Source organism: Brachyhypopomus gauderio, chromosome 14 (genome assembly GCF_052324685.1).
Source record: "Brachyhypopomus gauderio isolate BG-103 chromosome 14, BGAUD_0.2, whole genome shotgun sequence".
In the NCBI taxonomy this organism is placed as follows: Eukaryota; Metazoa; Chordata; class Actinopteri; order Gymnotiformes; family Hypopomidae; genus Brachyhypopomus; species Brachyhypopomus gauderio.
Window position 1 is genome coordinate 16,425,069 of NC_135224.1, and position 25,142 is coordinate 16,450,210.

The following is a 25,142-nucleotide window of genomic DNA, read 5'->3' on the forward strand; positions in this document are numbered from 1 at the left end:
GGTTTCTTCCTAATCCCTGCCTAGGGAGTTTTTCTTTGCCACTGTTGCCTCTGGCTTGCTCACTAGGGATCAGGACCCATGCGCTTGTAAAGCTGCTTTGTGACAACATGTGTTGTAAAAAGCGCTATATAAATAAATTTGACTTTGACTTTTACTTTGACATATTAAGTTATAGCAGTATTGATATTTGAGGATTTTATTGGCATTTGGCGAGGTCTAATAGAAGGGCAGTTGAAGAACATCTGTCAGGAGCAAACCACCAGTAATCACATGACCTAATGTGCTCTTTCACTGGATCAAATTCAGCTGTAAGCCAGGACTTGTGTGAGCAAACCTGAACTATTATTCAGTGTGGCACTGGAAATCAACCGTATAGATAATAGCATACCTCAATACATATTTGACCGGAGCAATGGGAAACCAAGTCTGAACTGCTGATGCTGACTGATGTATCTCTTCCTTCTTGTCTCTTCTCTCTTGCACTTGAAGCAATCACATCAGCTCCTCTGAGTGTCCCAATACTCATCATGTTTTTCCTGGTCACCTTCAGTAAACAAAAAACATCATATTGTCTTAGATATGTGACACATGTAATACAGTTTCTTACGTATACTGTAATATGTATATTAGTATTAAATATTTATTATTACATTTAATGTTAAAATGTTGCATACATTTTATTGAGGTTTTTAACACTGTGGTGTTACTGAAACGCTGTGACATTAACTGCTCTGCTCCATCTGTGAGTGTAGTGATTGGATAGGTTTTGGATACATGGTTTCTAAGGCGTAGAGCTCCTTAAAGTTCATTATGCTACCTTGGCACAGCTTCCAGTGCTGCAACAAAGCCCTGTTTCACAATTCAATGCCTTCTACATATGGCCGCACTTTGAGTGAAGATGTAGCCGATGCCATTAATGAAAGGGTCTTCACATTCACAAGGGTCTTTATCTTCAGTGAATATTTGTGATTGTGTGGAACTGGACAGGAATTACCAGAAAGGCACTGTTGAAGTTTTCCTTTCCAAGAGTCAATCCTTAATCAGACTGCAACAATCATATTGTTGGTACATAGCAATAATATGATCACTTCCACTGAGGGCCACACAAGTTTTTTTTATAGTGAATGCAATTTCTGAAGATTTCCTGCTACTTGGTTCTCTTTCTTTTCTCCGTCACTCTCTCCTTTCTCTTTGTCTCTCTCTTACCATTTTTCAATCTGAGTGACAGGCTGATAATCCAATAAAGGGCTGAGCAGATATTAGATTAGCCTTTAATCAATCCATACTGACCTGAAGAATGGCAGGTCTTCTGCTTAAGAGATTAAAAGAGATTGTTCATACACATCTGTTGGGCAGAGGCATGTTTTTGTCATTTACATTTAAATTTAGGCATTTAACCAGACAGCACAAAAGTGCGAGAACCAGTCAGTGCTGAAACTTAGAGTGAGAGATACAATACAATGCTATACTTGACACATGTGTATACACATATGTAAACACCTGAATGTGTGTGTTTTGTATATTTTGTTATTTTGATTGACATGAGATCAAGTTGCTGCTGTCCAATCAGTGATGCCTGTTTCTAACTGATACTTATATAAGTCTTGCTTTCATCTTGAAAAGCATTAGAGATCTTAGTAAACAGTCACTATGGAGACTTTAAATCTCCAATGAATTCCAAGCATGTGCTTTGGAAAAGCACCCCGCACCCTTGCTGGAATCTTCTCTTTCCACTATTAGTACTATTATTACCATGAGTATTATTATAATAGGATTTTGTGCACATATTCTTTTTTGCAGTATCATATTAAAAAGAATAAAAAGACTCTGTTTCTCCACAATAAACCAGATTTACTACAGACTGCTGGATTACAGTTGCATCACAGAACATAATTTCTGTCACCACATTCTGTCCTGGAAGTCCGGTGCCATAAAGCCACGTGTGTGCATAGAGATAGAGGCAAAAAGATGCAGACAGGGGTGGGTGGGGGCACCTACGCAGGCCCGTCTATAATCTATCATAGCACAGTCCCTTTCACTGCAAAGGTACTTAATAAAACTTCAGGCTGCTGTTTTGAGAAGGTGCCCCATTACTGTAGCATTGAGGAATGTGCTAATTTATTTCCTATGAGTGGCACAGCCATGTTTTTCAGACAGATAATCTGACACAGGCTCTGGGCTATTATAGACTCTGTAGTTTTAGACAATTGTAACCTAAGGATCAGAGGACAAACAAACAAACATCTTAACATATCTGGTTCTCTCGTTTCAGTTATTATGACAGAATAATGTTTCAACACAACAACCAGATTTGTTTTTATGGAGAACCAAGAGCTTCTTTTTTGGTGCTGTACCAAGTGCTAAAATACTGAAATAGGGGGAATGAAAACCACGTGTCCAGTGTTTGCTTCCTGTTTCATTCCTGTCATATCTTCAGAGTGACTCTCTCCATTCCTGCCCTGATCAGCTCAACACATTTGCTCTGAAGAAGACGAAGATTAAATATGTTTAATGTTGAGGGTGTGTTACACATGATGATATTTTAAAAGGATAGAAAGAGGACATCAATTTGACATAATTTGAAATGAACTCTCTGCTAATTGTTGCGAATACTGAATGTCTTAGTTAAACTTACACATACAAGAATGTTTTTACTGATGCGCACGCTTGTCTTCCTTTGCACATGTGTGTGCAAATATAGACAGGCACACACACACGCACACACACACACACACACACACACACACACACACATACTACCAGTCAAACGTTTGGGCACAGCTGACTCAAGGAATGTTCTTTTTAGTCCTAAAGGTATTTTTTGCCTTTTTTAAATTTATGCTAAAATTTGAATTCTAATACAAATGTTGATGGCCTATATATGATTCTTTTCCAAAACAATGTATACAGTATATAATTAAAATAATAAAATAATAATGACATTTTAAATTAACTTTACTTGCCTCCTCAAAAAATTGAGGAAGAATTGCCTTCAGGGCATTATAGATGCTGCAACATGAAGCTAGTTAAGAGAACACCAAGAGCATCCAGAGCGTCATCCCAAACTAAAATCTACAGCCATCTATTAAATTATTATTAAATTTTTTTTTGGTGTAACATTCAAAACCTGCACTGTTTTTCTAAAATGTAGAAAACATTAAAAATAAATAAATTAGATGTGTCCAAACGTTTGCCTGGTTGTGTATTTATTTTTATTTATTGCCATCCTTATTTGAAATCTGCACAAAATTTTATACACAGCCATATTAATGCATAAATGTTTAATTGTTCTGCCTGAATTTAAGAATGTAACATCGGTCATTCTTCAACAAAACATAGTGATATTGCCATTAAGGGATCACTGAAGTAATGCATACTACTAAAGGAAATTATTCCACAAACACATCCAGTGAAAGAACACAGGAACAGGAGTAGGAACTGAAACAGGAAAATGAACAGGAACTGAAACAGGAACATGAACAGGAACTGAAACAGGAAAATGAACAGGAACTGAAACAGGAACAGGAACTGTACTTCCACCTGCAGCTCTGCTGCACATTTGACCAAAGCTGCTGTTTTTGTACTTAATCTGAAGTGAATAAGCATCTCACTGCCATACCTTATTCGTGGCCTCTGGGAATATCGCAGACATTTCAAATATTTAAAGTATGTTTGCATAAATGTTTTTAGGCATTCTTTCAAAATATTTTATTATTAATTCACACCAATGAATGAATGATTAATTAATGAAAAAGACAGAAAGCTTACTGAAACTGTTACTGGGTGTTAAAATCTGCAGTATGCAATGAGTAACGCATTGTACTAACATAATGAGTTAAACAAATAATTTTGGAAAGTGCCAAGCTTGTGGAAAACAAGCAGACACTCCAACACTGCAGCGTGGTTGTTCTGCCAATCCCACTGTTCTCTCAACTCAAAGCTCTGCTGTTTCTATACTTAAACTGAAGTGAATAAGCATCTTACTGCCATATGACACTTGTGAACTCTTCAAATGAAGGAACAAATGTCTAAAAAAGAACAAGAAAATGTTACGCTTACGTGTTCAGGCATTTGTTACGAAGAATTTAGCATTTCCGAATGATTACACAGACTAATTAAAATGAAAAAGACAGATTTCAGCCTGAAATCTTTCTATACTAAGAAACTGTTTCTGGGGGTTAAGGTGGAAGCTTCACAATATGAGTTACAAATTGTACTCATAGAATGACTTAAATAACTTTGAAAAGTGCCAGGCTTGTGGAAAAACATTTTTGTAGAAACTCTGACGCCGCAGTGCTGTTAGCATGCCAGTGCGTAAAGGTCAGAGAGGGGTTATCTGATTACAGATGTAATTGAATTACTGACAGGATGGTTACCCTGTGAACATTTTACAATTATTTGATTTTATTTAGAAAAAATGCATTTGACTTTTGATAGGGATCACTTTGGACCACACACACACAGACGCCCTAGCCCCTGCATAGTTAAATGTACAAAAAGGCAGCATGCAGAGATCAGGATAAAAACAATGCACTTTCACATCATATTATATTGACTCTTGGCTCATATCCCAAATATTATATAAGACTTTAAATAAAAGTCCAATGGTTTGATTCTGATTTCATTTGGTGCAGAGCTTTGGGACAGGCGGTAAAAAAATCCCTGTAATGCAAGTGATAACAAATAAAATGAGCGATATTAAGCTTAGTTACTTTTCTAATGGATGCTACACCCTATTTTCTCTTGGAGGGTTACTGCCAGGACCTGCAATGGCTGCATAGTCAAGATACTTGAGCACGGTTAGTTCAATTCTGACCACAGGCTGTGATTCCCGTAGGATCTGTTTACTGTGCCGGGGTGGATCCGATTATGGCTAAACACAAGAATTCAAGCTCTCGGGACTCTCCATGTCTATTGTCTCACCGCAGCAGGCAGTGGCGGACTTAGCAATTTAGGGGCTCAAGGCGAATTTAGCTAGGGAGCCCATCAACATTAATATGCGAGAAATAAGTTAGCTAGTCAGGGGGCCCCTACAGTGGGCTGCAGTGGGAGGGGCCCAGGGCAGTTGCCTAGCCACGCCTCTATGCAAAGACCGCCTCTGGCAGCAGACGAGGGTTAAACAGTATCTTTCGGCCCTGACATTTTCTCAGAGAAGAGTGTTCCATCTTATGTAGCTACCAACTGCTTTTTAACATCCGGTTTTCTTCTCCTTTATTAGTGTCCTTGGAGTGTCCATTTTTGAATAGACTGACACCAGCAGGCTGAGCTTTGTGGATCGCTCCGGGCGGCTGTCTCTCAATGTTTTCTTGCTCTGGCTCTGTCACTGTTTGGGCTCTGTCACTTGGGCTTCTTTCTGTGGCTTCACTCCCCTCACACTCTGGCTTTGTAGGAGAGCGCACATCCTAAACTAGACAGGCTTGGCCAGAGCTCCTCTCGAAGCCCATGGAGTGATTTTTGTTATCTACAGACCATTTAGCAATTAATTATAACCTTTGTATAAACTTTAATGGTAAAACTCAGTTTACATGCTGCTGTGAAACAGAACCCCCACGTTCCGCCATGTTTAATAACGCTGGGAAGCTGGTGGGTTGGGTGTGGCTTGGTCCCAGAGGCGGTTTCAGAACTCTGTGTCAGTCCGGAATCAGTGACCAATGGAGATTGCAGAGGAACGCCTTCATTTAAGACCCTCCCACACGTGAAATGTGTTCCAAAAGTCAGAAGCAAAAAACAAAGCAAAAGCATAGAGAGATTCCAGAAACAAAAGACCTTACTGGGAAAATCCAAAAAAACAAAAACAATGGAACAAAATATTTGTCAAAATGCAAACGAAAATAAGTTTCAAATAACCAATTATATTTTTAAAATATACTTTTGATATATATTTTTTCTGTTTTGCATTCATAACATATACTTTCTGCTCTTGATGTTAAGAATTTTCCCTGCAGATTTACTTTCGCTTCTGTGGAACTTTTGAAACAAAAATCACTCCATACCCACCTCTCGCCTTTCTAACTTAAGGCAGAAGAAAGGCGGAATAAGAGAAGATTTGGTTATTATAACTGGAGATTACAGTTCTCAGCAAAATATTGATGTTGGTCTGAAACTGGGCAGCTCAATTTGGAAAAAATGCTTGGGATTGTGTACACTAGCCTTTATTGATATTCCTGGAAATAAAAGAAGATCTTTTCAACAGGTTGTTAAGTGAACTTCTGTTATTATTAACCCTGTGGTGCGTTTACATTTCAAGGCGTACCACAAGTGACATTTTTAGCTCATGAACTTCCTCTACAAATGAAAGCTCATGGTGAGTCCCAAATCAGACAGAGTTTTATTAATGCAGTAAGTGCTGAGAAACCCATACTGTACATAAATGTTTCAACATTTACACTTTAGTGTAGCGTTGGTAATAGTCCTGGCATGCTTGGGGTAGAGGAAGATGGTTATAAAGGCAGTGGCATCTAAAAGTCATGTGATCACTGTGAGTCATTATGTTTCAATCTTTTAAAGGTACTTTTCATCTTGAAATTTGTAGGTCAGTATAAAGCATTACTTTTATGTAGATATGCTTTCAGTTTTATTAAAGTAGTTTTCCATCAGAGTATCTTAATTTGCAGAACTTGCCAGAGAAGCTCTGTGTGTGTGTGTGTGTGTGTGTGTGTGTGTGTGTGTGTGTGTGTGTGTGTGTGTGTGTGTGTGTGTGTGTATGTGTGTGTGTGTGTGTGTGTGTGTGTGTGGGACCAAGCATGCTTTAATCACTGTATCTAATGGCCTGATTGCTCTTGCCTGCATGGCAGATTGACATGCAGATGTCACAACACTGTAACTCTTCTTGTCTTGTTCATCACATGCTCTTTCCAAAGACTTTCTGTCTTCAGTTTCGTCTTTAATCCACCAAAGCTGAGAAGAAGTTAGATATGCTTAACTCCTTTATTCCTATGGATCATCACAAAATACACATGCCTCTCTACGCACACACATAACAAACAAACACACACCTCTCGATTAATATTTATCCTAATTACCTTTTTATTTCTCTCCCTTTTAGGTAAGTTTAAACATGGCGCTGTGACTCCTCCCACTCTACCTGTTACCATGGCAGCGCCCCTGAGGTTTGAGGCGTATGCTCCGTATGCTAGATGGCTAGATTTACAATTCAACATCTTCACATGTTGTTAATAAACATACATATGTAATGCATTTAGTTTACTGGAGTCAGCGTGTGTGAATACCTGAGTGGCCTGGCGAGTCATTCAAACAAATGTGCTTTTGGTGCCCTCTTCTGGCAGGAATTGGTTAAAACGCTGGGTTTCAAGCACTTACAGCTCTCATGTCTGCTGAGGTCTGTGGTCCACTAAGACGTATCATTATAAATTAAGTTATATGACCAGTCACATTTATGAAGCTTCTCCTCATAAGCCAATTAAGGAATCCTTTATAAGTTTAAAATGGGTGTGTTAGAGAGGGCAAGCGTCAATATCTTGATGGATTGTAGGAGGGTTCATTATTCCTCTGAGGAGATTACAGGCTATTAGTGACCGGCATCAAGCACCAGCACGATGCCTAAACACTGCAAAAGGATAGATCAGTGATATCATGGTGTCAGTGGGGTTCATGTTGCAGTTTGGTGGTGCGGTTGAGTTCCCAGCATCAGTGTTTGGTACTGATCTGAGATTAGCTTGAGCTCCTCCTTTATCAAGCTTAGCTGAACATCAGTGTACAGAGAGCTGGTCTGAGATCATCACTTGCGGCAGCTTCTGTTAAAAGCCACGAGGTCTTGTTACACCACCATTATACAATCTTGCATCCCCTTGGGAAGGACGAAAAGCCAATGAAGAGATGTCACGATGGCTGGCACTCATATCAAATACATTCATCACCATTATTGGCAAGAGGTAGTGGGGTTCAGTTTCACTATTACATGACAAATGACGAATGTCCTGTTGGTGAAGCCATGAAATGAACTTCACCATAGGTAAAACTATAAGAGACTGTAAAAGAATTTGCAAAAGAGAACATGGGGCATGTAGAAATTGTCACACCACAGGGTACATCCTCTTATTTCTCTGGTTGTCTGATTCTCCTGCTGTAGCACACACACACACACACACACACACACACACACACACACACACACACACACACACACACACACACACACACACACAAATAAACACACATCTGTGAACCGGGAAATTATTTGATTATGTTACAATATTCTTAATTAAAACAACCGCTTGACAGAACAGAAGCAGTGCAATTAGTAATGAGATCTTGTATTGTCAGTTAGCATGTCTTGTATTGTCAGTTAGCATGTCTTGTATTGTCAGTTAGCATGTCTGCTGGAACACCTAGCTTTCTTTTACTGTTAGCCATATTAGCAATTAATCTAATGTCTTAGAATGAGGCATCCAACAAACACATTGTCAATGAGTGTCCATATTGCCAATGCGCCAGTCACAGAAACTTCAGTTTCTGTGTCAAGTTTAAGGCCAAAATTATGAAGTATGGTGCAACAACACCAACTTCCAAACTCCTCCCTGACCCAGCCTTGAGCTTACACAGTACACATCACTGGCTTCACATAGCTGATGTTTGTGTTGAAGTTAGTTTTATTATATGTATAGTTATGCCGCAGGGCAGTGTAGAAAGAAAAAAATGTTAGAATGAGGGACATGGAGGAGGTTGTGATTTGCTCTGAATGGATTACTTTTACTTTTTATAACTTCATTCATCTTGAAATGTTGAAATGTTCTTTCAGTGTGGGTGAAGTGTCCATTTGATCTAGATGAGTATGCCTTTTGATCTGCATCTTCCATGAGATTATGATGTTTCATTTTGATCTGAATGAGGATTTATTTTGATTTGGGTAAAGATATAATGTTTCCTTTAATTGGATTAGAGCTTTTAGTTTTGGCTTTTTGACAAGGCTTTCTTTTGATCTGGATGATCAAAAGATCATCCAAAAGATGATCAAAATATCATATCTTTGTATAAGGTTCTCTTTTGAACTGGATGATGATTTCTTTATCTTTGGATGGCGCTTTCTTTTGATCTGGATGAGGACTTATTTATCTTTGGATAAGGCAAATGAATCCTTTAACATACACCTGTTTTATCCTTTCTCATTTCATAGGCATAAAATCCTCTTGAAAAAAATCTTGCAAAACGACATAGTTTTATTGTAAAATGTTATTTATTTAATTATTGGTTCATTTATTTGTTTGTTCAGAAGTATGTCAGTGCCAGTGTGTAAGAAGTGAAAGTACTGTGAGATAGGAAAGATCTGCGGCACCTCCAGTGTCCTCGTGAGTGAATGAATAACCTATCTACGTCCCTCCCTTAAGTAGTACCGACCATCAATGCTTATCTTGTCTCCTCCATTTACCAGATTAGTTAAGATCCTTCACCCGTACTCTCCAGTGTCTGGATGAGGGCCCTGCGGGGCAGGTATTTCCCTACTTGACATTCCGGGGGGTGGGGGGGTTGTTGCCATGACAACAGTCACCTGGGGGTTTCCGAGGCGATGCGCCAGGCGTGACTGATGGTGTTGCTGTGAAGCTTGGCTAGGTGTGGCACAACAACTGGGGGGAGCTCATTATGTTGACTGCCATGAAGATCAGAGCCAGATGCACAGTAGTGTTATTAATAAACATGGCTGGAAGTAGTGTGCTGTATTGGAACGTATTATCATGGAGGTAAACAGTGAATAAGCTAAATAAGATTGTGTAGTAATGTCATTATATATATAACTGCACACAGATGTGACACACACACATAAATGTTGAGTGCATTGTGTGTTTAATGTTATATTCTGTAGCTCATTTCTGAGGAATGAGGGGGTCGTGATTGCTTGATTGTGTGGCTAGAGGGAGAATGCTATTCTTTTTTCGTATAACATTACGGCAAGTTTACTCTTAAAAATAAAATAAAACAAACAAACAAGCAAATGAATTTCTACTGTAACTCATACTGTTTTTGTTATTGTTTTACAAATGAAATATGAACACGGTTTGATCATGGTTTGAACATGAAGATCATGAAAGTCTAGAGATAAGGATATATGCCACTCTCATGTGTGGCAGGATTATAGAGAATATGTTGGCTGGATAAAAAAGTGATATTAACTCTGTTGTGTAAATCTCCAGTCTGCTAGGTATCTGCATCTCTGTAACATCTCAAATGTTCCCTGCATCTGTGCGTTTTCATTTATTCTGCCCTCTAGTGGATGAGTGAGTGTTTGATATACGCGTGACTGCATTGTGCAGTAATGCCTTGAGTGCTGAGTTGTGTAGATGGCAAACTTGAAAGCTGTTCATTTGGTACTAGAACTGCAATTTTTTAAATCTTGGAAGAATATTTGATGCTCATTTGAACTTTAATATACTTAACTTTAATTATACTGTAAAGATTTTTATAATCACACAGAGAAAGAATGATAGAGGGAGAGAGAAATAGAGAGCGAGAGAGAGAAAGAGAGAGTGAGAGAGAGAGAGAGAGAGATATGTGCACATACAGACACACCACACATTTCTCACACTGTCACATTTACCCAAGTAACACAAAGGTTCTGATCTTGAGTGTTCACCTTGATCTAGTTGCTATGGTTGCTTATACTGTCTCTATGGCAACACAGCTTCCTTATACCTGAAAGTTTACCAGTACATTACTGAGATGTCAAGGCACATTTGTACATGGGCACACACACACACACACACACACACACACACACACACACACACACACACGTGCGTACTGAACTCCTACACCCATGTTCACCTACCCACTCACCTTTGTCCTCCTTTCCATCCAGAAGTTTAAACTCGTCTCTGTAGGGTGCAGATCCTTTAGCATCCTGGTTACAGAGTCATGGAATACCTTACCTCAATCTCTGACTCCGTCCCTCACTGTCCTCTTTTAAACCTGAATTTAAAACTGATCTTTTCCCTTAACATTTACATTCTTTGATGCAGTGACTATTGTAAAAAAAGGCCTATTATTAAATGAAGTTATTAGATGGAAGCAAATACATAAGATTTCTTTAAAAGTGCTAATTAATTACATACAAACAACTTTTACCTTTTACCTTTTCTATCATTGTTACATTACTCAGAAGCAGTATTGTTTTGAGCTGGCAATTTCATCAGTAAATTATGTTATTATTCTGTTTATGCAACAGACAGAGCTCCACCATTCTTCATAGAGGTAGATTGTTGTCATAGATGAATGCATAGATGAAGAGTTAGATGAAAAGATTACTTATTTGGAATTATTACTTTGTCAGTATGTTTACATGAGGCAATCGGACAGTCAGCATGGACATGGTTTATTCCATCCTATAGTACTATCGTTATGTTCCATTTATTTTAATAGGTCGATTTAGGTTCTTAAACGTTGTGTTCATGGATTTTTATCAGTCAATAACATTTATATGCCTGTTTGGTAAACAGAGATTAGCAAGATCACCAGCTCCAGCACCAACGTTTGCTACGCCGGGTCACCTTGAGAATCACGGTTATCTTCAGGCTGGTTCACATTGCTTAGAATTTGAAGCTTTTGCTGGAAAATGCCGTAACTGTGTTACATGTGTTAACTGTGTGGCTGTCTGCATTCCAAGCTGTTGCTGTTGTAATTTGGCATATACGGTTACTATCTGGTTGGAAAACAAAAATAGCCTCGATTATTATTCGTTCACGTGTCAGCCTCCCGAGCAATGTTCCTCACGAGCCACCACCATTCAGTCTAGAGCCTGTTTTAACGGGTTTACATGTGTGTATGTGTGTGTGGATGTGTGGGTGCATGTATGTGTGTATGTGTGTATAGATGTGTACTTGTGGGGTGGGGGAAGTGTCTCTTCACAGTGTGAACTCATTGTGTCTGTTACCCCTTCATATTTACCTGTTTAATTCAATGGGATTTAATTAAACCTTTAGTTTGACTCAGTGTGTATAAACAAATGCTTTGTAAACAAATTTGTATTGCACATCCAGGAGTGTAGAGGTGGATCTCCAGACATGTACAGGTTTATGTAGAAGTATAATTCCAGTAGGGTTTGGTTGTATGTGTTGAGGTGTATGAATATCTGTAATAGTGTACTTGTGTACCTTCAGAAGTGTCGAGGTGCATCTCCAGATGTGTATAGGTGTATGTATATCTCCCAATATGTAGAGGAGTATGTATCTCTCCTGATCAGTAGAGATATATCTCCAGGAGTGTAAAAGTGTACCTCCAGGAGTGTAGACATGTATCTTGCTGTGCCAGAAGGTCAGTAAGAATACACTGTTAAAACCAACAGACTGTGTGACTCTGCTTGATATATTCACACTTTGTCTTGAGGTCAAGCACTTCACCCGTCTGGGCTGGGCTTGGCACAGGAGACCCTGCCGGGGCAGGAGGGCATACCCTGTGTGATGCCACTGTCTCACTCTCACTCTCTCCAGAGCTGACAGACGGCTGAGATGAACTCTTTACTTCGCATGTCTAATCTCACTGTTTGTAGTGAAGTCAAAGGGCAGCAATCACTCTCACACTTGCACCCCTGGACAAATTGGTGCTCTGACCTCCAGATCAAAGAGCCAACTTGCTGCAGCTGACCTGGAACACACACACACAGGGAATGCTGATGTATTCTTGCTTCTTGTTTAAATAGTTCACACTGTTTAAGCCACTGTAGCATTGGTTCACCTCTGCTTAGCTTTCACACACCGTCAGCCATCTACTGGTTAGCTACCATTTAATTACCAAACTAATTAAAACATTGAATCTTTTTAATGTCCACACAGTTGAACATTGTTTACATCCCTTTGGTAGTTCTTATAACTCCTTGTTTTGTGATTTTATCCTTTTTATTTGAACTAAAGTCTCTCTAGACTTATTTTTAATTTGAATCAGCCGGTCTTCTCAAGCCCAATTTCATGTTTGAATATGCAGTACAGTACTGGTGGAAAGGAGATACTGATGTTTTATCTGATATTTTACTGATGTTTTATCTAACAGAGAATTTCCTGAATGTAAAGGTGCCAACAGTATTCCAGCTTGAACTCACAGATAACCTGTGGATATTATACCGATTCAGGACAGATTACTTCATAACACTTATCTAGGGCAATTTCACTCATGACGTCATTAGTGAAGCTATATGTGCAACTCTGCTTCTACACTCAGCCTTTATGGACTTTTCACATGTGCCGCTTTAAGCAGATTTATGTGATTCTGTGGCTCTTGGGACTGTGATTGGTCTAGAGGTCTTTCAGGAGCCATGACATCCCTACACTGAACCTTTGAAGTGGTTGGATCAGGACCATTCAATGTCTGTGAGACATCGAGGGGGATGTGGTTTTGTACTGATGCTTTTCATAACTGCCACATGTTTCCCTGAGTAGAAATTACATTCTGTGTTTTAGCACTCTTTGTCACAATCGACATTAAACTGCTGTGTTCATGTTAATCCCCTGCACAGGGTTCAGGTCTGATCCTATAGACAGATCTGTTGTCTGACTAGATTTAGGCGAGGCTAGATTAGACCAGATTATAGATTATAACCTGGCTAGGTGCCTGGCAGCCACGCTTCGGCTGCCAGAGAGACAGCCTTGACTGATCAGACACAGCCATTGAGCCACCAGACAAGTGTGTGTGTGTGTGTATGTGTGTGTGTGTATGCGTGTGCAGAGGGGAGGGGCATTCGAGGGATTTAAGTCATTTTGGAATAGAAAGAGGCCAGTTGCCTAGACAACAGCTACTCTTTGTCTAGTGTCTGTAACACACACATTCCACCTTTTCACGTGCATGGCTCACAAGGGCATGGTTCATCAGCTGTACTTGGCCAAGTTGCAGACTCCTTTATGGAACCTCAGTGTCTATGTATGTACATGTATGTACATAAGGCAACCAACCTGCACATCAAAGGAGGCTTGGTTCCCCAGGGAGAAGCACTACTAGAACATGATTTAGAATGGCCGTGACTCCTGATGCTACAATTTGCCAACCTCTGAAACATGAGATCACGTACAAAGAGGGTCGTGGCAGCTCACACGCTGCGGGGATTAACAAGGTCAATGCTGAATGTCAAGGTGCCGGGAGCATTCGATGGTGAGTCCTATGACTGGCTCATGGCTGGAAGTCCATGGTGTGTGGAACTGACCTCAAACACTACCTAAATGAAACGTGTGTGTTTCCAGAACAGTCAACGAGATGTGTAACAAATCACCAGTTTAACCAATGCAATAATGAAATTATAATAATCATAATAACATAAATAATGGTTATTAATTTAATAATTAAAATTCTTCACCGATAGGAATTTTCAAAATTTGGCACCTAAGATGCTGTCTATATTATATATTTCAGGGAGACACCTGTTGGGTTAATTTTGCACACTTCAATGATGAGAGTACATATTCAGTACATACTGACATGCTCATATCTTTCTGTCCATATATGTCCTCCAGGGGGCAGTGACACACATTGTCCTGCTGCAGGACAGCAGAGAAATCTCACAGGCTCATGTCGACTGAAGATCAAACCGTTATGCTTAAACAGCAGTGGCAAGATCTTAACCTCTCCAGGTTAATTTAGTCTCTGATTATCGTGAGGCATTTAGACTGTTCATTTCGGCATCGAAACCACAATTGTCCGACTTTAACCAGGACCTCCCCTCGATTAAGGCGTGTGTCATCCCTTGCCTGCTAGGGTTCGATCAAGGGTGAACCCGGACCATTCAGCGCGCTGTATGTCCCCACAGGCAGGAGCGGTGCTGCAAAGGGCCATGTCAGAGGTCGACGCCCTCTCTGATCTTTCACTGGGGGAGAAATGGAAAGAGGCGGAGCTAGAGAGCATTGCCAAGGGAGACGTAAAGGGGACAAGTAGAAAAGGAAACACAAGAGGATGAACAAAAGGCAGGAATGAAAACGAAACAGTGCATGGGTCTTTTTAAAGTTTTTCTTCAGTATTTCAAAAGAGGTCCTATTACTATCAGTTTTGTTATGAGTATTATTTATTATTCCTACTCTTATTGTAGTATTCCAGTAGTATTCCACTGCTGTAAACTCATTGAGCGTCCCGACACATGCGTACTGCCCAGGCACAGGTAGCCGTGGCTGTTTTCTGTTGCACCTGTGGAATCCAGGCCAAGGTGTTGGACATGTTTAGCTCCCAGGATATCAAAGAAATAAACAGAAAACAGGCAACAGAACTGGTATCACTGACACTCTGCTATAGTTACCCACCATCATCGTTTGGTAACAGAGAATATCTGTGGGTTTTTTTCTTTCTAATGAAGCACAATAGACAAAGAAAAAATGGCAACCACTGATGAATTTGAAATATATATACACCAGCTCCCGTATATATGGGAGATAAACATTGGTGGCAGCTGCTGCCATGGCAACACCATTGTGCTCCCCCTCCCCGCCTTTTCTCCTCCCTCCTGCATGCTCATTGGCTGATGCTCTCCCTCTCATTCTCCCATTCTTTTTTTCACTCTTGCTTTCTCTCTCTCTCTCTCTCTCTCTCTCTCTCTCTCTCTCTCTCTCATTTTCTCTCTCTCACTTTGTCACAGTGTGTCTCTCGCCCTCTCTCTCTCTCTCTCTCTCTCTCTCTTTCTCTCTCTCTCTCCCTCTCCTTCAACCACACCCCCTGGTCCTGTGCTTTGCGCGCCTCTCAGTACTGCCTCAGTGCTGCCTGGAAGAGTAGAGAGGAAGAATAGACAGGAAGAGTAGAGAGGGTGCAAGGGCCTCCCGCTGGACGCCGGAGCCGACAAACTAGCAAGTGAGCGCAAACACCAAATTCAAACGAGAGAGAGAGAGACAGAGCGTCTTTGGTGGAGGAGAGGATGAATGAAGACAACCAGTCCCATCTCAGGATGGAGACGACGGACAGACTCAACGGGCTAGGCGGGAGAAGGAGAAAACCTAAGAAGGTAAAGCCACATGCTTTCTGGAGAATTCCGGAGACGATGTCAACACATGTGGATGCACTTTGGCTTTTGGGATCTGCAGACATGCACTGATGAATGAACACTGATGAGTATTGAAGAAATTGTGCTTCCTGTTAATGAAGCACTTTCATGGCAAAAAAAAAATGTTTTTAGTGTTTGATTAGATGTTGGAGGAACTTTAGTTACTCGGACTAGTTTGAATGTCTGGCAGGTGCTGCTCATAGTGGATTTAGGATGGTGAGTGTTAGAGCAGGAGTTCAGAGGGTACTTGGGGAAGATGGTTATTTTGTGCCTGTGCTGGGAGCCTCATTTCTGGGCAACGCTGCCTGATGCTCTCCCATGAGGCTGGCTGGTGGGCAGGTGGCGTGCCGTGTGTGTGTGTGTGTGTGTGTGTGTGTGTGTGTGTGTGTGTGTGTGTGTGTGTGTGTGAGTGAGAGAGAGAGAGAGAGAGAGAGAGAGAGAGAGAGAGAGAGAGAGAGAGAGAGAGAGAGAGATGGAGCACTGCTTCTGTAAGGCTTGGTACACAGATGCTGTTGTGTCTAATGGGTTTGCCCTAACGAGGACTTTGATTTAAGAATGAAGAATTTGTGCTGATGAAAGCTGTTTTTGGGTGTGTGTGTGTGTGTGTGTGTGTGTGTGTGTGTGTGTGTGTGTGTGTGCATGTGTGCGTGCGTGTATATGTGCATGCGTGTGTATGTGTGTGCATGTGTTTGTCCAGAAGAAATGCTGATCATGTTGTTCTATGTTTATTGCTACATAGTCTTCTGAGACCTCAATCCAAGCCCCCCCACACACACATACACACACACCTTCCCTGCCACACATACTTATTCTCTCGTTCTCCATTTGTTGAGATTAATGCATATGACATAGCTGTTTTCTATTGAGCTGGATGGATCCATATGCTGATGTCAGTGGTTTGAGGGTTTGGCAGATTGGCGAGCCACTCCTCTCCACCGAGACACCATTACATTGGCAGCCTCTCTGTGTAGTGCAGGCTTCTGCATAGCACCTTTGTTCCACAGGGAGGTGGTCAGCTCTGAATGTGGGCTTGGCCCTCTTCTTTGTGTGCCTTTTGCACAAACAACCCCCCCACCCCCACAAAAATGCATATTCTTCCAGAAATTACACTCAAATTGGTGTTAGTATGGAAAAGGGAATTTGCTTGATTATGTGAGCGCAAGTGTGTTGGTTCGGGGATGTTTCGTTGTGGTGGGCGTGTCACTGGGAGAATGTTGTTGTTGTGTCTCCCGCACCTGCATGGGTTTTAAACTTGAAGTGGATTAGCTGGTCATGCCTTTGCCAAAATATTTAGCCATAATTGGGATATATTCCATTGTTAGACCTTGGCTCATGCGTCCTGAAAGATGATCTTCTCTAATACCGTGTCCAGTATAAGCCATAAACCAAAAGAAATACAGGTTTCCTGGCTTTGTCTCAGACCCAGTGACTCAGCACATGAACTTGACTTGAAGCACGATTTATGGCAACACCTTCAAAACAACAGCAAAAGCAAGAAATGATCATCAAAGAAGGAAGTCAATGAGTTGATGACAAATTCCATCATGTATGGTTGTCTGTATAGCTATTCAGTATAATGTGAGCATAATTTAGAGTGTGAAATGAAGCTCTGTTCATAGACTAGCTGGGCTGTTTTTCTGTGAATCATTTTACCACTGTAACAAAAGCATCGCACAAAACAACATGCTGTCGCCTGTGGTCTGTAACACGTTTCCAAGAATTGCCAGCGAGAATATGTAACTGTTGTGTCTGTTACAGCTGTTGTGTCACCCTTCGGCGTCGTCGAGCACAAACAATGCCTTCCAGCTGAATTTGCGCAACCCAGTCTAGACCTGCTTTCATGGTGGAACTCTGTCAGGCAACGGGGGGATAAAGGATCGACATTTGAATTATTGATATGCCCTTCACCCCTGTCTACCCCCTGCCAACCACCCCCACCGTCCCGAAAACCCTACACAGCTCGGGGGCAGGATCACTGGGGTTTAATGAGTGGAGAAAAGAGTGGCACGTGGCTCAGCCTCTCTGTGGTCAGCGCTAATGAGGGAGGAGACGCTGAGCGTTCTTGTTCACTCTGCGTTAAAGCAGTTCTTGTCACACGTTTCTACAGCTTTAACGTGACAAAGATCCACTCAGGCTGTTTGGCACAGGATCGGCTGTTCAGAGAAATACAATTGCATCGCGATCATTTTAATTATCCTTTCCATAATTTAGGGTTATCATTAGTGATTATTTAGTAATGTAACTACTAAATGTCTTACATGTTAACATATGTGATTTGGCAGATAACTGCATGTTTTTATTGTTGGTAACATGTTAATTGGAAAGGTAATCGAAACAATACTTGAATTATCAAACGTTGAATTATTGCTTCCAAACTATTGAGTTGCAACAACAACTGGATATAATCAAGAAGTGGAGCACTTTCAGAAGGCTCTAGGGTTCTGTTCTGTGTGCAGTGAACAGGAAGGCTACAGTATAAAATGATGCAAGCAGCTTCATGACATCTGTCATCTCTTAAATGATCGTGTCCTCCAGGGGGCAGCTAGTACTTTAGAGTACAGTACCAGCACATCACATGTTTTGGAGGATGATGACGATGTTGCTGATGAAGGTGCTCCTATTCCAATGAGCACAGAGGAATGCCAGAACACATTCCCCTCCGGCCGGAGCAGGGTTGCAGACGGCCGTGCCATACAGCTTGTCATTTCACATAGAGCATGATTTTAGGTTGACTTAATACCAGTGATAATCTGGTTCTGCTTCCTCTGAGGTGTTTTAGCAGGGCAATGTACATTCCTTCAAACCTGCCATCCTTTCATTCTTCTGAAAAGAATCAGTGACCTGGAAATTTCCGGTTTTTGAACAAGAAAATTTTACCAAAAGTGTCTGAAAAAAGCGAAATGCGTGTTAGTGATGTGGCTGATTTGGGCCAGAAACACCAAACCACTAATTTAGAGTTTGAGTGGGAGAGGTGCAGTCAGAGCTTCAGAGAGATGAAGGACTGGCACTGACGGTGTGAGTCCGTCATGACTGGAGAAGAGGTGTGGACGGATATGGTGGAAGTCTTCAGATTCTGTAATTTGGGCCATTATAATTGGACATTACATACTGAATGTCATTTTTGGATGCTCGTGGAATATAAAAAAAATAATAATGATAATAATAATAATGTAAATAATGTGACTGATAATAATGTAGAATTAAACCTTTCATTTTTGTACCTTAACAGCAATAGTGGCACATTACAGCTGCACATTTCTAACACGTTTTTCTGGTCACCATGTTATCACATCTAATTGATATGGTATTCTTTCACATATTACTTCTTGTTTACAATCAGCAAGAGAGTTTACTGCTTGTTGCCGTTCCAGTGGCCCATCAGTAACAGCAATTTCTGGATCTTTGTCTGACACCAGAAAAGCCGATGTTAAAATGGTCTCATGTCACGGAGCTGTCTTGTGCCGTCCTCCCTATCAAACACTGTTAACGGAGATGGCCATGCTTCTGTCGTACGGACAGAGAGGGGCACCACTCGAGCGAGTGTGTGCTGTCAGTAAGTGCTTTATAATGTTTCAGAGGTTGACTGACTTCTGCTTTGAGTCTTTTTAAGTAGTGTGGTCCAGGATTGGGTTTGTCTGGCCAGAAAAGCATCGATTTGCCCCTTAATCATGTTCACAGCATAAGATAATGTCCCTTGACTGCAAGCTTTCAGGCAAATATTTGTGCTCCTAAAGAACATCAAACACAAGGCCCATGTTCTTTATTATGTTTTGCAGTGAGTCCCTCAACCATGCATCTGCCATTTAAAATGTGTTCTGTATCTTCATTCATTATCATGCATATGCATTGTACAACGTTCACTGCTTTATATGAAGAGGCCACCCATCTCATATGTAAGACTCAACCATTCGTTTTAACCAGAATGCTTCTGAGATTGCACAGAATACTTCTCTCCGATGTTTGGGGGGCCAGTGGTACAGACAGTATAACTTTTCGAATAAAACTTGAAAAATACTTCATTTCAGTGCAGTGCTTAATGGCATTCCCAACAGACAGCCCCAGTCTGTGGTCTCGACAGTGCCAGCCAATGGCATGTGGCAACGTGCTTTTCAGCCTGGTAACGGCTCCAGCCTTTGCTCCATCGTAGCGAAACCCCAGCAAACCCTCATTTAGAAAGGTGCCATCAAGGCCATGGCTAACACATGTCTCATTTCTGTTGAAATAAATTGCATGATGAGTGACTGGAGTGTAGTACACTGCCAACATTGAGACTGTTTGACTTCTCTAGACTGCTGCTCTGGCTCCAGGACGTGCTGCTTCTCTAGCTTTGGGGAGTTCTGCTGCTCTGGCCTGTGCTGCTGTGGTTCTGTGCTGTGCTGCTAGTCTGGCCTGTGCTGCTACTCTGCCCTTTGGGCTGTGCTGTAGTCGCTCTGAGGTTTCCTGCTCTTTGTGCATTTAGTCAAATGCATTCTACAACGTATTAGCCAGTATCACATGGGCTAGCATACCTCTAGGGCACAGGTGTCAAACTCAAGTTTGTCCAATGTGGCCCGCCGCCTCATTTTATGTGACCCGGCAAGAGCTTTAAAAGCCTAATTATCTAAAAAAATCAAATAAAAATAAGTCAAATACATGCAGTGACCAAAAACTACATTTCCCAGTTATGTTACCCACGAAGTGACTACATCTTGACACTGCAGTGTTTCTACATCAATGCGATTTTCCCAAAGAGTGTAATTGAGAAATACAAATAATGATCCCAAAATGTCCAGGAAGAGAAAAATCGATGCAGATAGAAGGATGTTTTAAAAAAGACGGGAAAGCGAAAACATGTTTGTGCTTCAAGGAGAAAAAAAGGTATGTCTTTTGTGTTATGAAGCGGTGGTGGTTGTCAAATAGTACAATCTACGTCGGCATTTTGAAACCAAACACGGAGCTAAGTTTTCCAAAATTAGGCATAAAGAAAAACAACAAATTGCCAAAGAATTAAAAGGCAAACTGCATTCGCAACAGAATGTGTTCACAACCTCAAACAATGCGGCAGTAATCTTAGCTTTGTTGTGGCTGAAGAAATCGCCCGCGCTTCAAAGTCTTATTCAGAGGGAGCGTTTTTGAAGCACAATTGCTATTTCCACAGTTATTTGATATTTACAGTTTTGAACAAAGTAAATATGATATCTTTGATGTTATTTTTCTTTATTCACTTGGCTAGTTTGATCGTTGATTGATGGACTAATGTGGGTTTCATAAACTAACAGGATTACATTTATTTGTACATATAAACCCACTGCAGTATGGGGGGTGGACCATGGGGGAGATTATGGGGGTGGACCATGGGGTAGAGTATGGGGAGTGGACCATGGGGGAGATTATGGGGTGGACCATGGGGTAGAGTATGGGGGGTGGACCATGGGGGAGATTATGGGGTGGACCATGGGGTAGAGTATGGGGGGTGGACCATGGGGGAGATTATGGGGTGGACCATGGGGTAGAGTATGGGGGGTGGACCATGGGGGAGATTATGGGGTGGACCATGGGGTAGAGTATGGGGGGTGGACCATGGGGGAGATTATGGGGTGGACCATGGGGGAGATTATGGGGTGGACCATGGGGGTAGAGTATGGGGGGTGGACCATGGGGGAGATTATGGGGTGGACCATGGGGGTAGAGTATGGGGGTGGACCATGGGGGAGATTATGGAGGGTGGACCATGGGGGACGAGTATGGGGGGTGGACCATGGGGTGACTCATTTCTGATTTGTTGCCTATCTGGTTTGACATAACAGTGTTTGAGACTGTTAGTAGCTTTGTTTACTTATTAGTTGATTAACCTCTACTCGTAAGCCTTTTTGGATATCCGTAATGTATAGTTCTGCAGGCACCAAACTTATGACAGCATCCTATTTTGGGTGCTTGTTCATGTATTGTTTGAAACTGTCTGTCTTTGAGGATCAGCAAACTGAAAGGGAGAAGGAGTCATGTCATCATTTTCATGTTGTATAGAGCAATTTTTACCACCGTGGACAGGATGTCAGCATACTATGGCCTTGCTGGAATATTTTTTGCTTACCGTAAGCATAAAGCTGGGTTTTAGTCAGGGCTCGACTCCAAATCTCTGCTAAGATGAATGGTGTTTGTGAATGGTGCTTGTGTGTCCGTCCAACGGCAGTTGCTCCTACTGAGCTTAAGAGCTTTCAGTTCACTGAATTACAGCTAAGCCGAACCTGTAAGGATTAAAGACGCTCTCAGCGGTTGAGAAGCGATGCAAGATGTGAAAGGGAGCCTTCAACGCAAAATGGATGGAAGTGCACATGAACAGAATGGTGTTACAATGGCTACAGCATGGCAGGACTGGGGAAGTATGAACACGTAGTGAGGCCTGCTTGTGTCCTGGCGTATTGCGTGAGAAACGTCATGCCTGTTTGTGGGTGATGCTTGGCTGACCGTCTTGCCGCCTTCTTCCTGAAGCCTGGAGCGTCTCCTGGAAGGCAAACAGCGATGCAGATGGGAAATGCCGATGATGTGCAACTGTTGCCATGGCGACGATGCACAGCTAGGGGAGAAGGAAAAGATCAAAGATCAAAATTGCAGTGACTTTCCAAAAGCATTTGAATTTACGATCATTTCCGGTATCTTGAGGTGCTTCCTGAATATACAGACGTGAACAGAGAGATGTCCAAGCCAAATACCTCTGCGCTGTGTCTCTTCAGTTAGACAGGGCGGGGCCCGTAACCTAGACAACAGTCATGGTCTTTGAGGATAAAGGTCCATAACTCAGCATGTCTCACATAATCACACACATTACAGAGTGGAGACAGCAGAGGACGAAATTAGATAATGAAGGAAAGGGGGGCCATGTAGATGAAGTGAGAGGGAGACATATTGATCATCTCTGATAAGATTTTTGTAATTTGGAATCCAGGCCAAATGTGAAACTGGAGGTGTGAGAGAGAGAGAGAGAGAGAGAGAGAGAGAGAGAGAGAGAGAGAGAGAGAGAGAGAGAGAGAGAGAGAGAGAGAGAGAGAGGGAGGAAGAGCATGAGAAGCTGGACAGCCCCACCCTTATTGGAGCCTGGCTCACATCTGTGAAGAACGATGTCTTTGTCTGAAGAGACAGCAATCGGGTAAGATATGAGGGAACAGATTAGTGCATGGGAAAATCGGCAGCTTCTGAACAGACGGAACCCTTGTTTGTGAGTCTGAAGACAGGGAAGTGGATTAACGTAACGGCATCAATCTAGCCACGGCTCATGAGGCAGCCAGCGACGAGGAACCTGTGGTCTGACCATCTGAGACTGGGAAACCTGGCACTGGTGTTTAGGGATCAGTTGTTCAGATCGTTCTTAACACCAGACATCACGTCAAAGCTTCTGATAAATCCCATGAATTCTGCAGCTGTTTAACACAGAGGTTCCTGTTTGTATTCATCCATGGGCTCAGACATACTCAGATGGATTATGTAACCGTCACACTTATTACACATCACCAGCAACATTAAAGTCATGTTGGCAATTAAATCAGAACATACGCTGCTACAGAGAACTATTCAGAAAATGACATTAAATACAACAGGGAAACAACCCTGGACCTTATATGGTTCAATTATAACAGAATGCTGATATTTTATGCAATTCATTGATTGGCAGACAATCATGGAAGATAAACATAATCAATGAGCTCCAATTATCGTGAATTATAAATGATGATGCACGCAGATTGTTTTGTCTTTTGATTACAAATAAACTAAACAGACACGTTTTTGCATTTGACATATTGCAGCTTTTCCCGCCAAATACATGTGGAATTTGTGTTTTTGTCAACATACGCATAGATACAGATTAACAGTGAAGTTGGAGCTGCACATTGATTGAAAGCATCAAAGCTTCTCCACTTTCCCCTTGTCTAACCTGCCAGCGATGACACGGTGTGAATTATTGATGGTGGTCTTCGTCCGTTGAGGTTGCCTTGGGGAGGGGCTTGGTGTGCTTATGGGAGGCATTAAGTAATTTCTAATCAATTGCCACCCCTAGTCTCCAGGTGAAAAGATGAAGAGCCACTGTAAGGACACCGATGTTATTCAGACCTATGTCCACAACTCACGGTCAGCTCTTTTTGCACTGGCCTCTAATGGCGCTCTTGAATGCCGCAGAGCACCTCTGTGTAACGGCACAGGCCGTGGAAGTACATTACTAGGCTCACGTGTCACGTGTCACGTGGTTGGTGTCAGCAGCACCTTTGCCGATCCCCCATCTCTCTGTACACTGATTACTGCAGGCCACGCCCCCACCCCCATCGTTTCCTTGCTTTAGAGGTCCGAAACTCATTCTGTCGTCGCCGCATCTTGTTTCCATGGCACCTGTGGCTCGCGGCCACTCCCTGAGTTCTGGAACGCTCTGTCTGGACCAGAGCAGCTCATCGTGCCTGAGAGGAAAGAGCTATCTTTAGGACTGGGACTACTTCCCTTCCTTATGGATTTTTTACCATTTTAGTCTTTATCATGTGAAAGGTTTGGTATTACGCATCAATTGTGAATAAGTAGAGATGTAGGAGTAGCAGAGATAACTGAACAATGTCAAAGCAAATATATTATTTAGGGTAATATTGTCACCCCATGAGACTCAGACACGCTGCAACTTGAAATTGGTGAGCTGGAGATATGTGCAGTGTGAAGTACAACGTGTTTGGTCATTTCATGTTTAATATTCGTCAGGCAAAATGCACAAGTCTTAATGAACACACACACACACACACACACACACACACACACACACACACACACACACACACACACACACACACACACATACGCATATTCACAAAGCACACAGACTAACCTTTTTGTACATTTATTAGCTGTCAAATGTAAATGGATCAGTTTCCATTTAGCAATTGCTGATTTCCAGAGCTTTATGTATCCTTGTATTTAACACAAAAGCCAGATTTAGTCTTTAAAATCACAGTTGAAATAATGTGCCAGTCTGGTATTGAGGATACATCTCTCTCTCTCTCTCTCTCTCTCTCTCTCTCTCTCTCTCTCTCTCTCTGTGTGTGTTTGTGCACGTGTGTCTTTCTCTCTCTCTGTGTTTGTGCACGTGTGTGTCTGGATGTGAAGGCATCCATCAGACTAACTTGCTCCAAATGGAGACACTAAATTCGGCATCCTTGTTCACAGCATGTAGACAGCTACCAAG

General features: G+C 41.7%; 1 protein-coding gene across 2 annotated transcripts in view; it reads left to right on the top strand.

Annotated features, from left to right (window-relative positions):
* ank2b (ankyrin 2b, neuronal) overlaps positions 1–25,142 on the top strand; it is a 126,875-nt gene that overhangs the window by 18,107 nt on the left and 83,626 nt on the right. Inside the window, exon 1 of one of the 2 annotated variants that reach the window (XM_076973545.1) lies at positions 15,629–15,913. The exons of the other annotated variant lie outside the window; for it this stretch is intronic. Coding sequence (XP_076829660.1) covers positions 15,827–15,913 — 87 coding nt within the window. The 5' untranslated portion in view covers positions 15,629–15,826. Of the gene's footprint in view, positions 1–15,628; positions 15,914–25,142 lie in introns of those variants that run through there. 2 annotated transcript variants of the gene reach the window in all.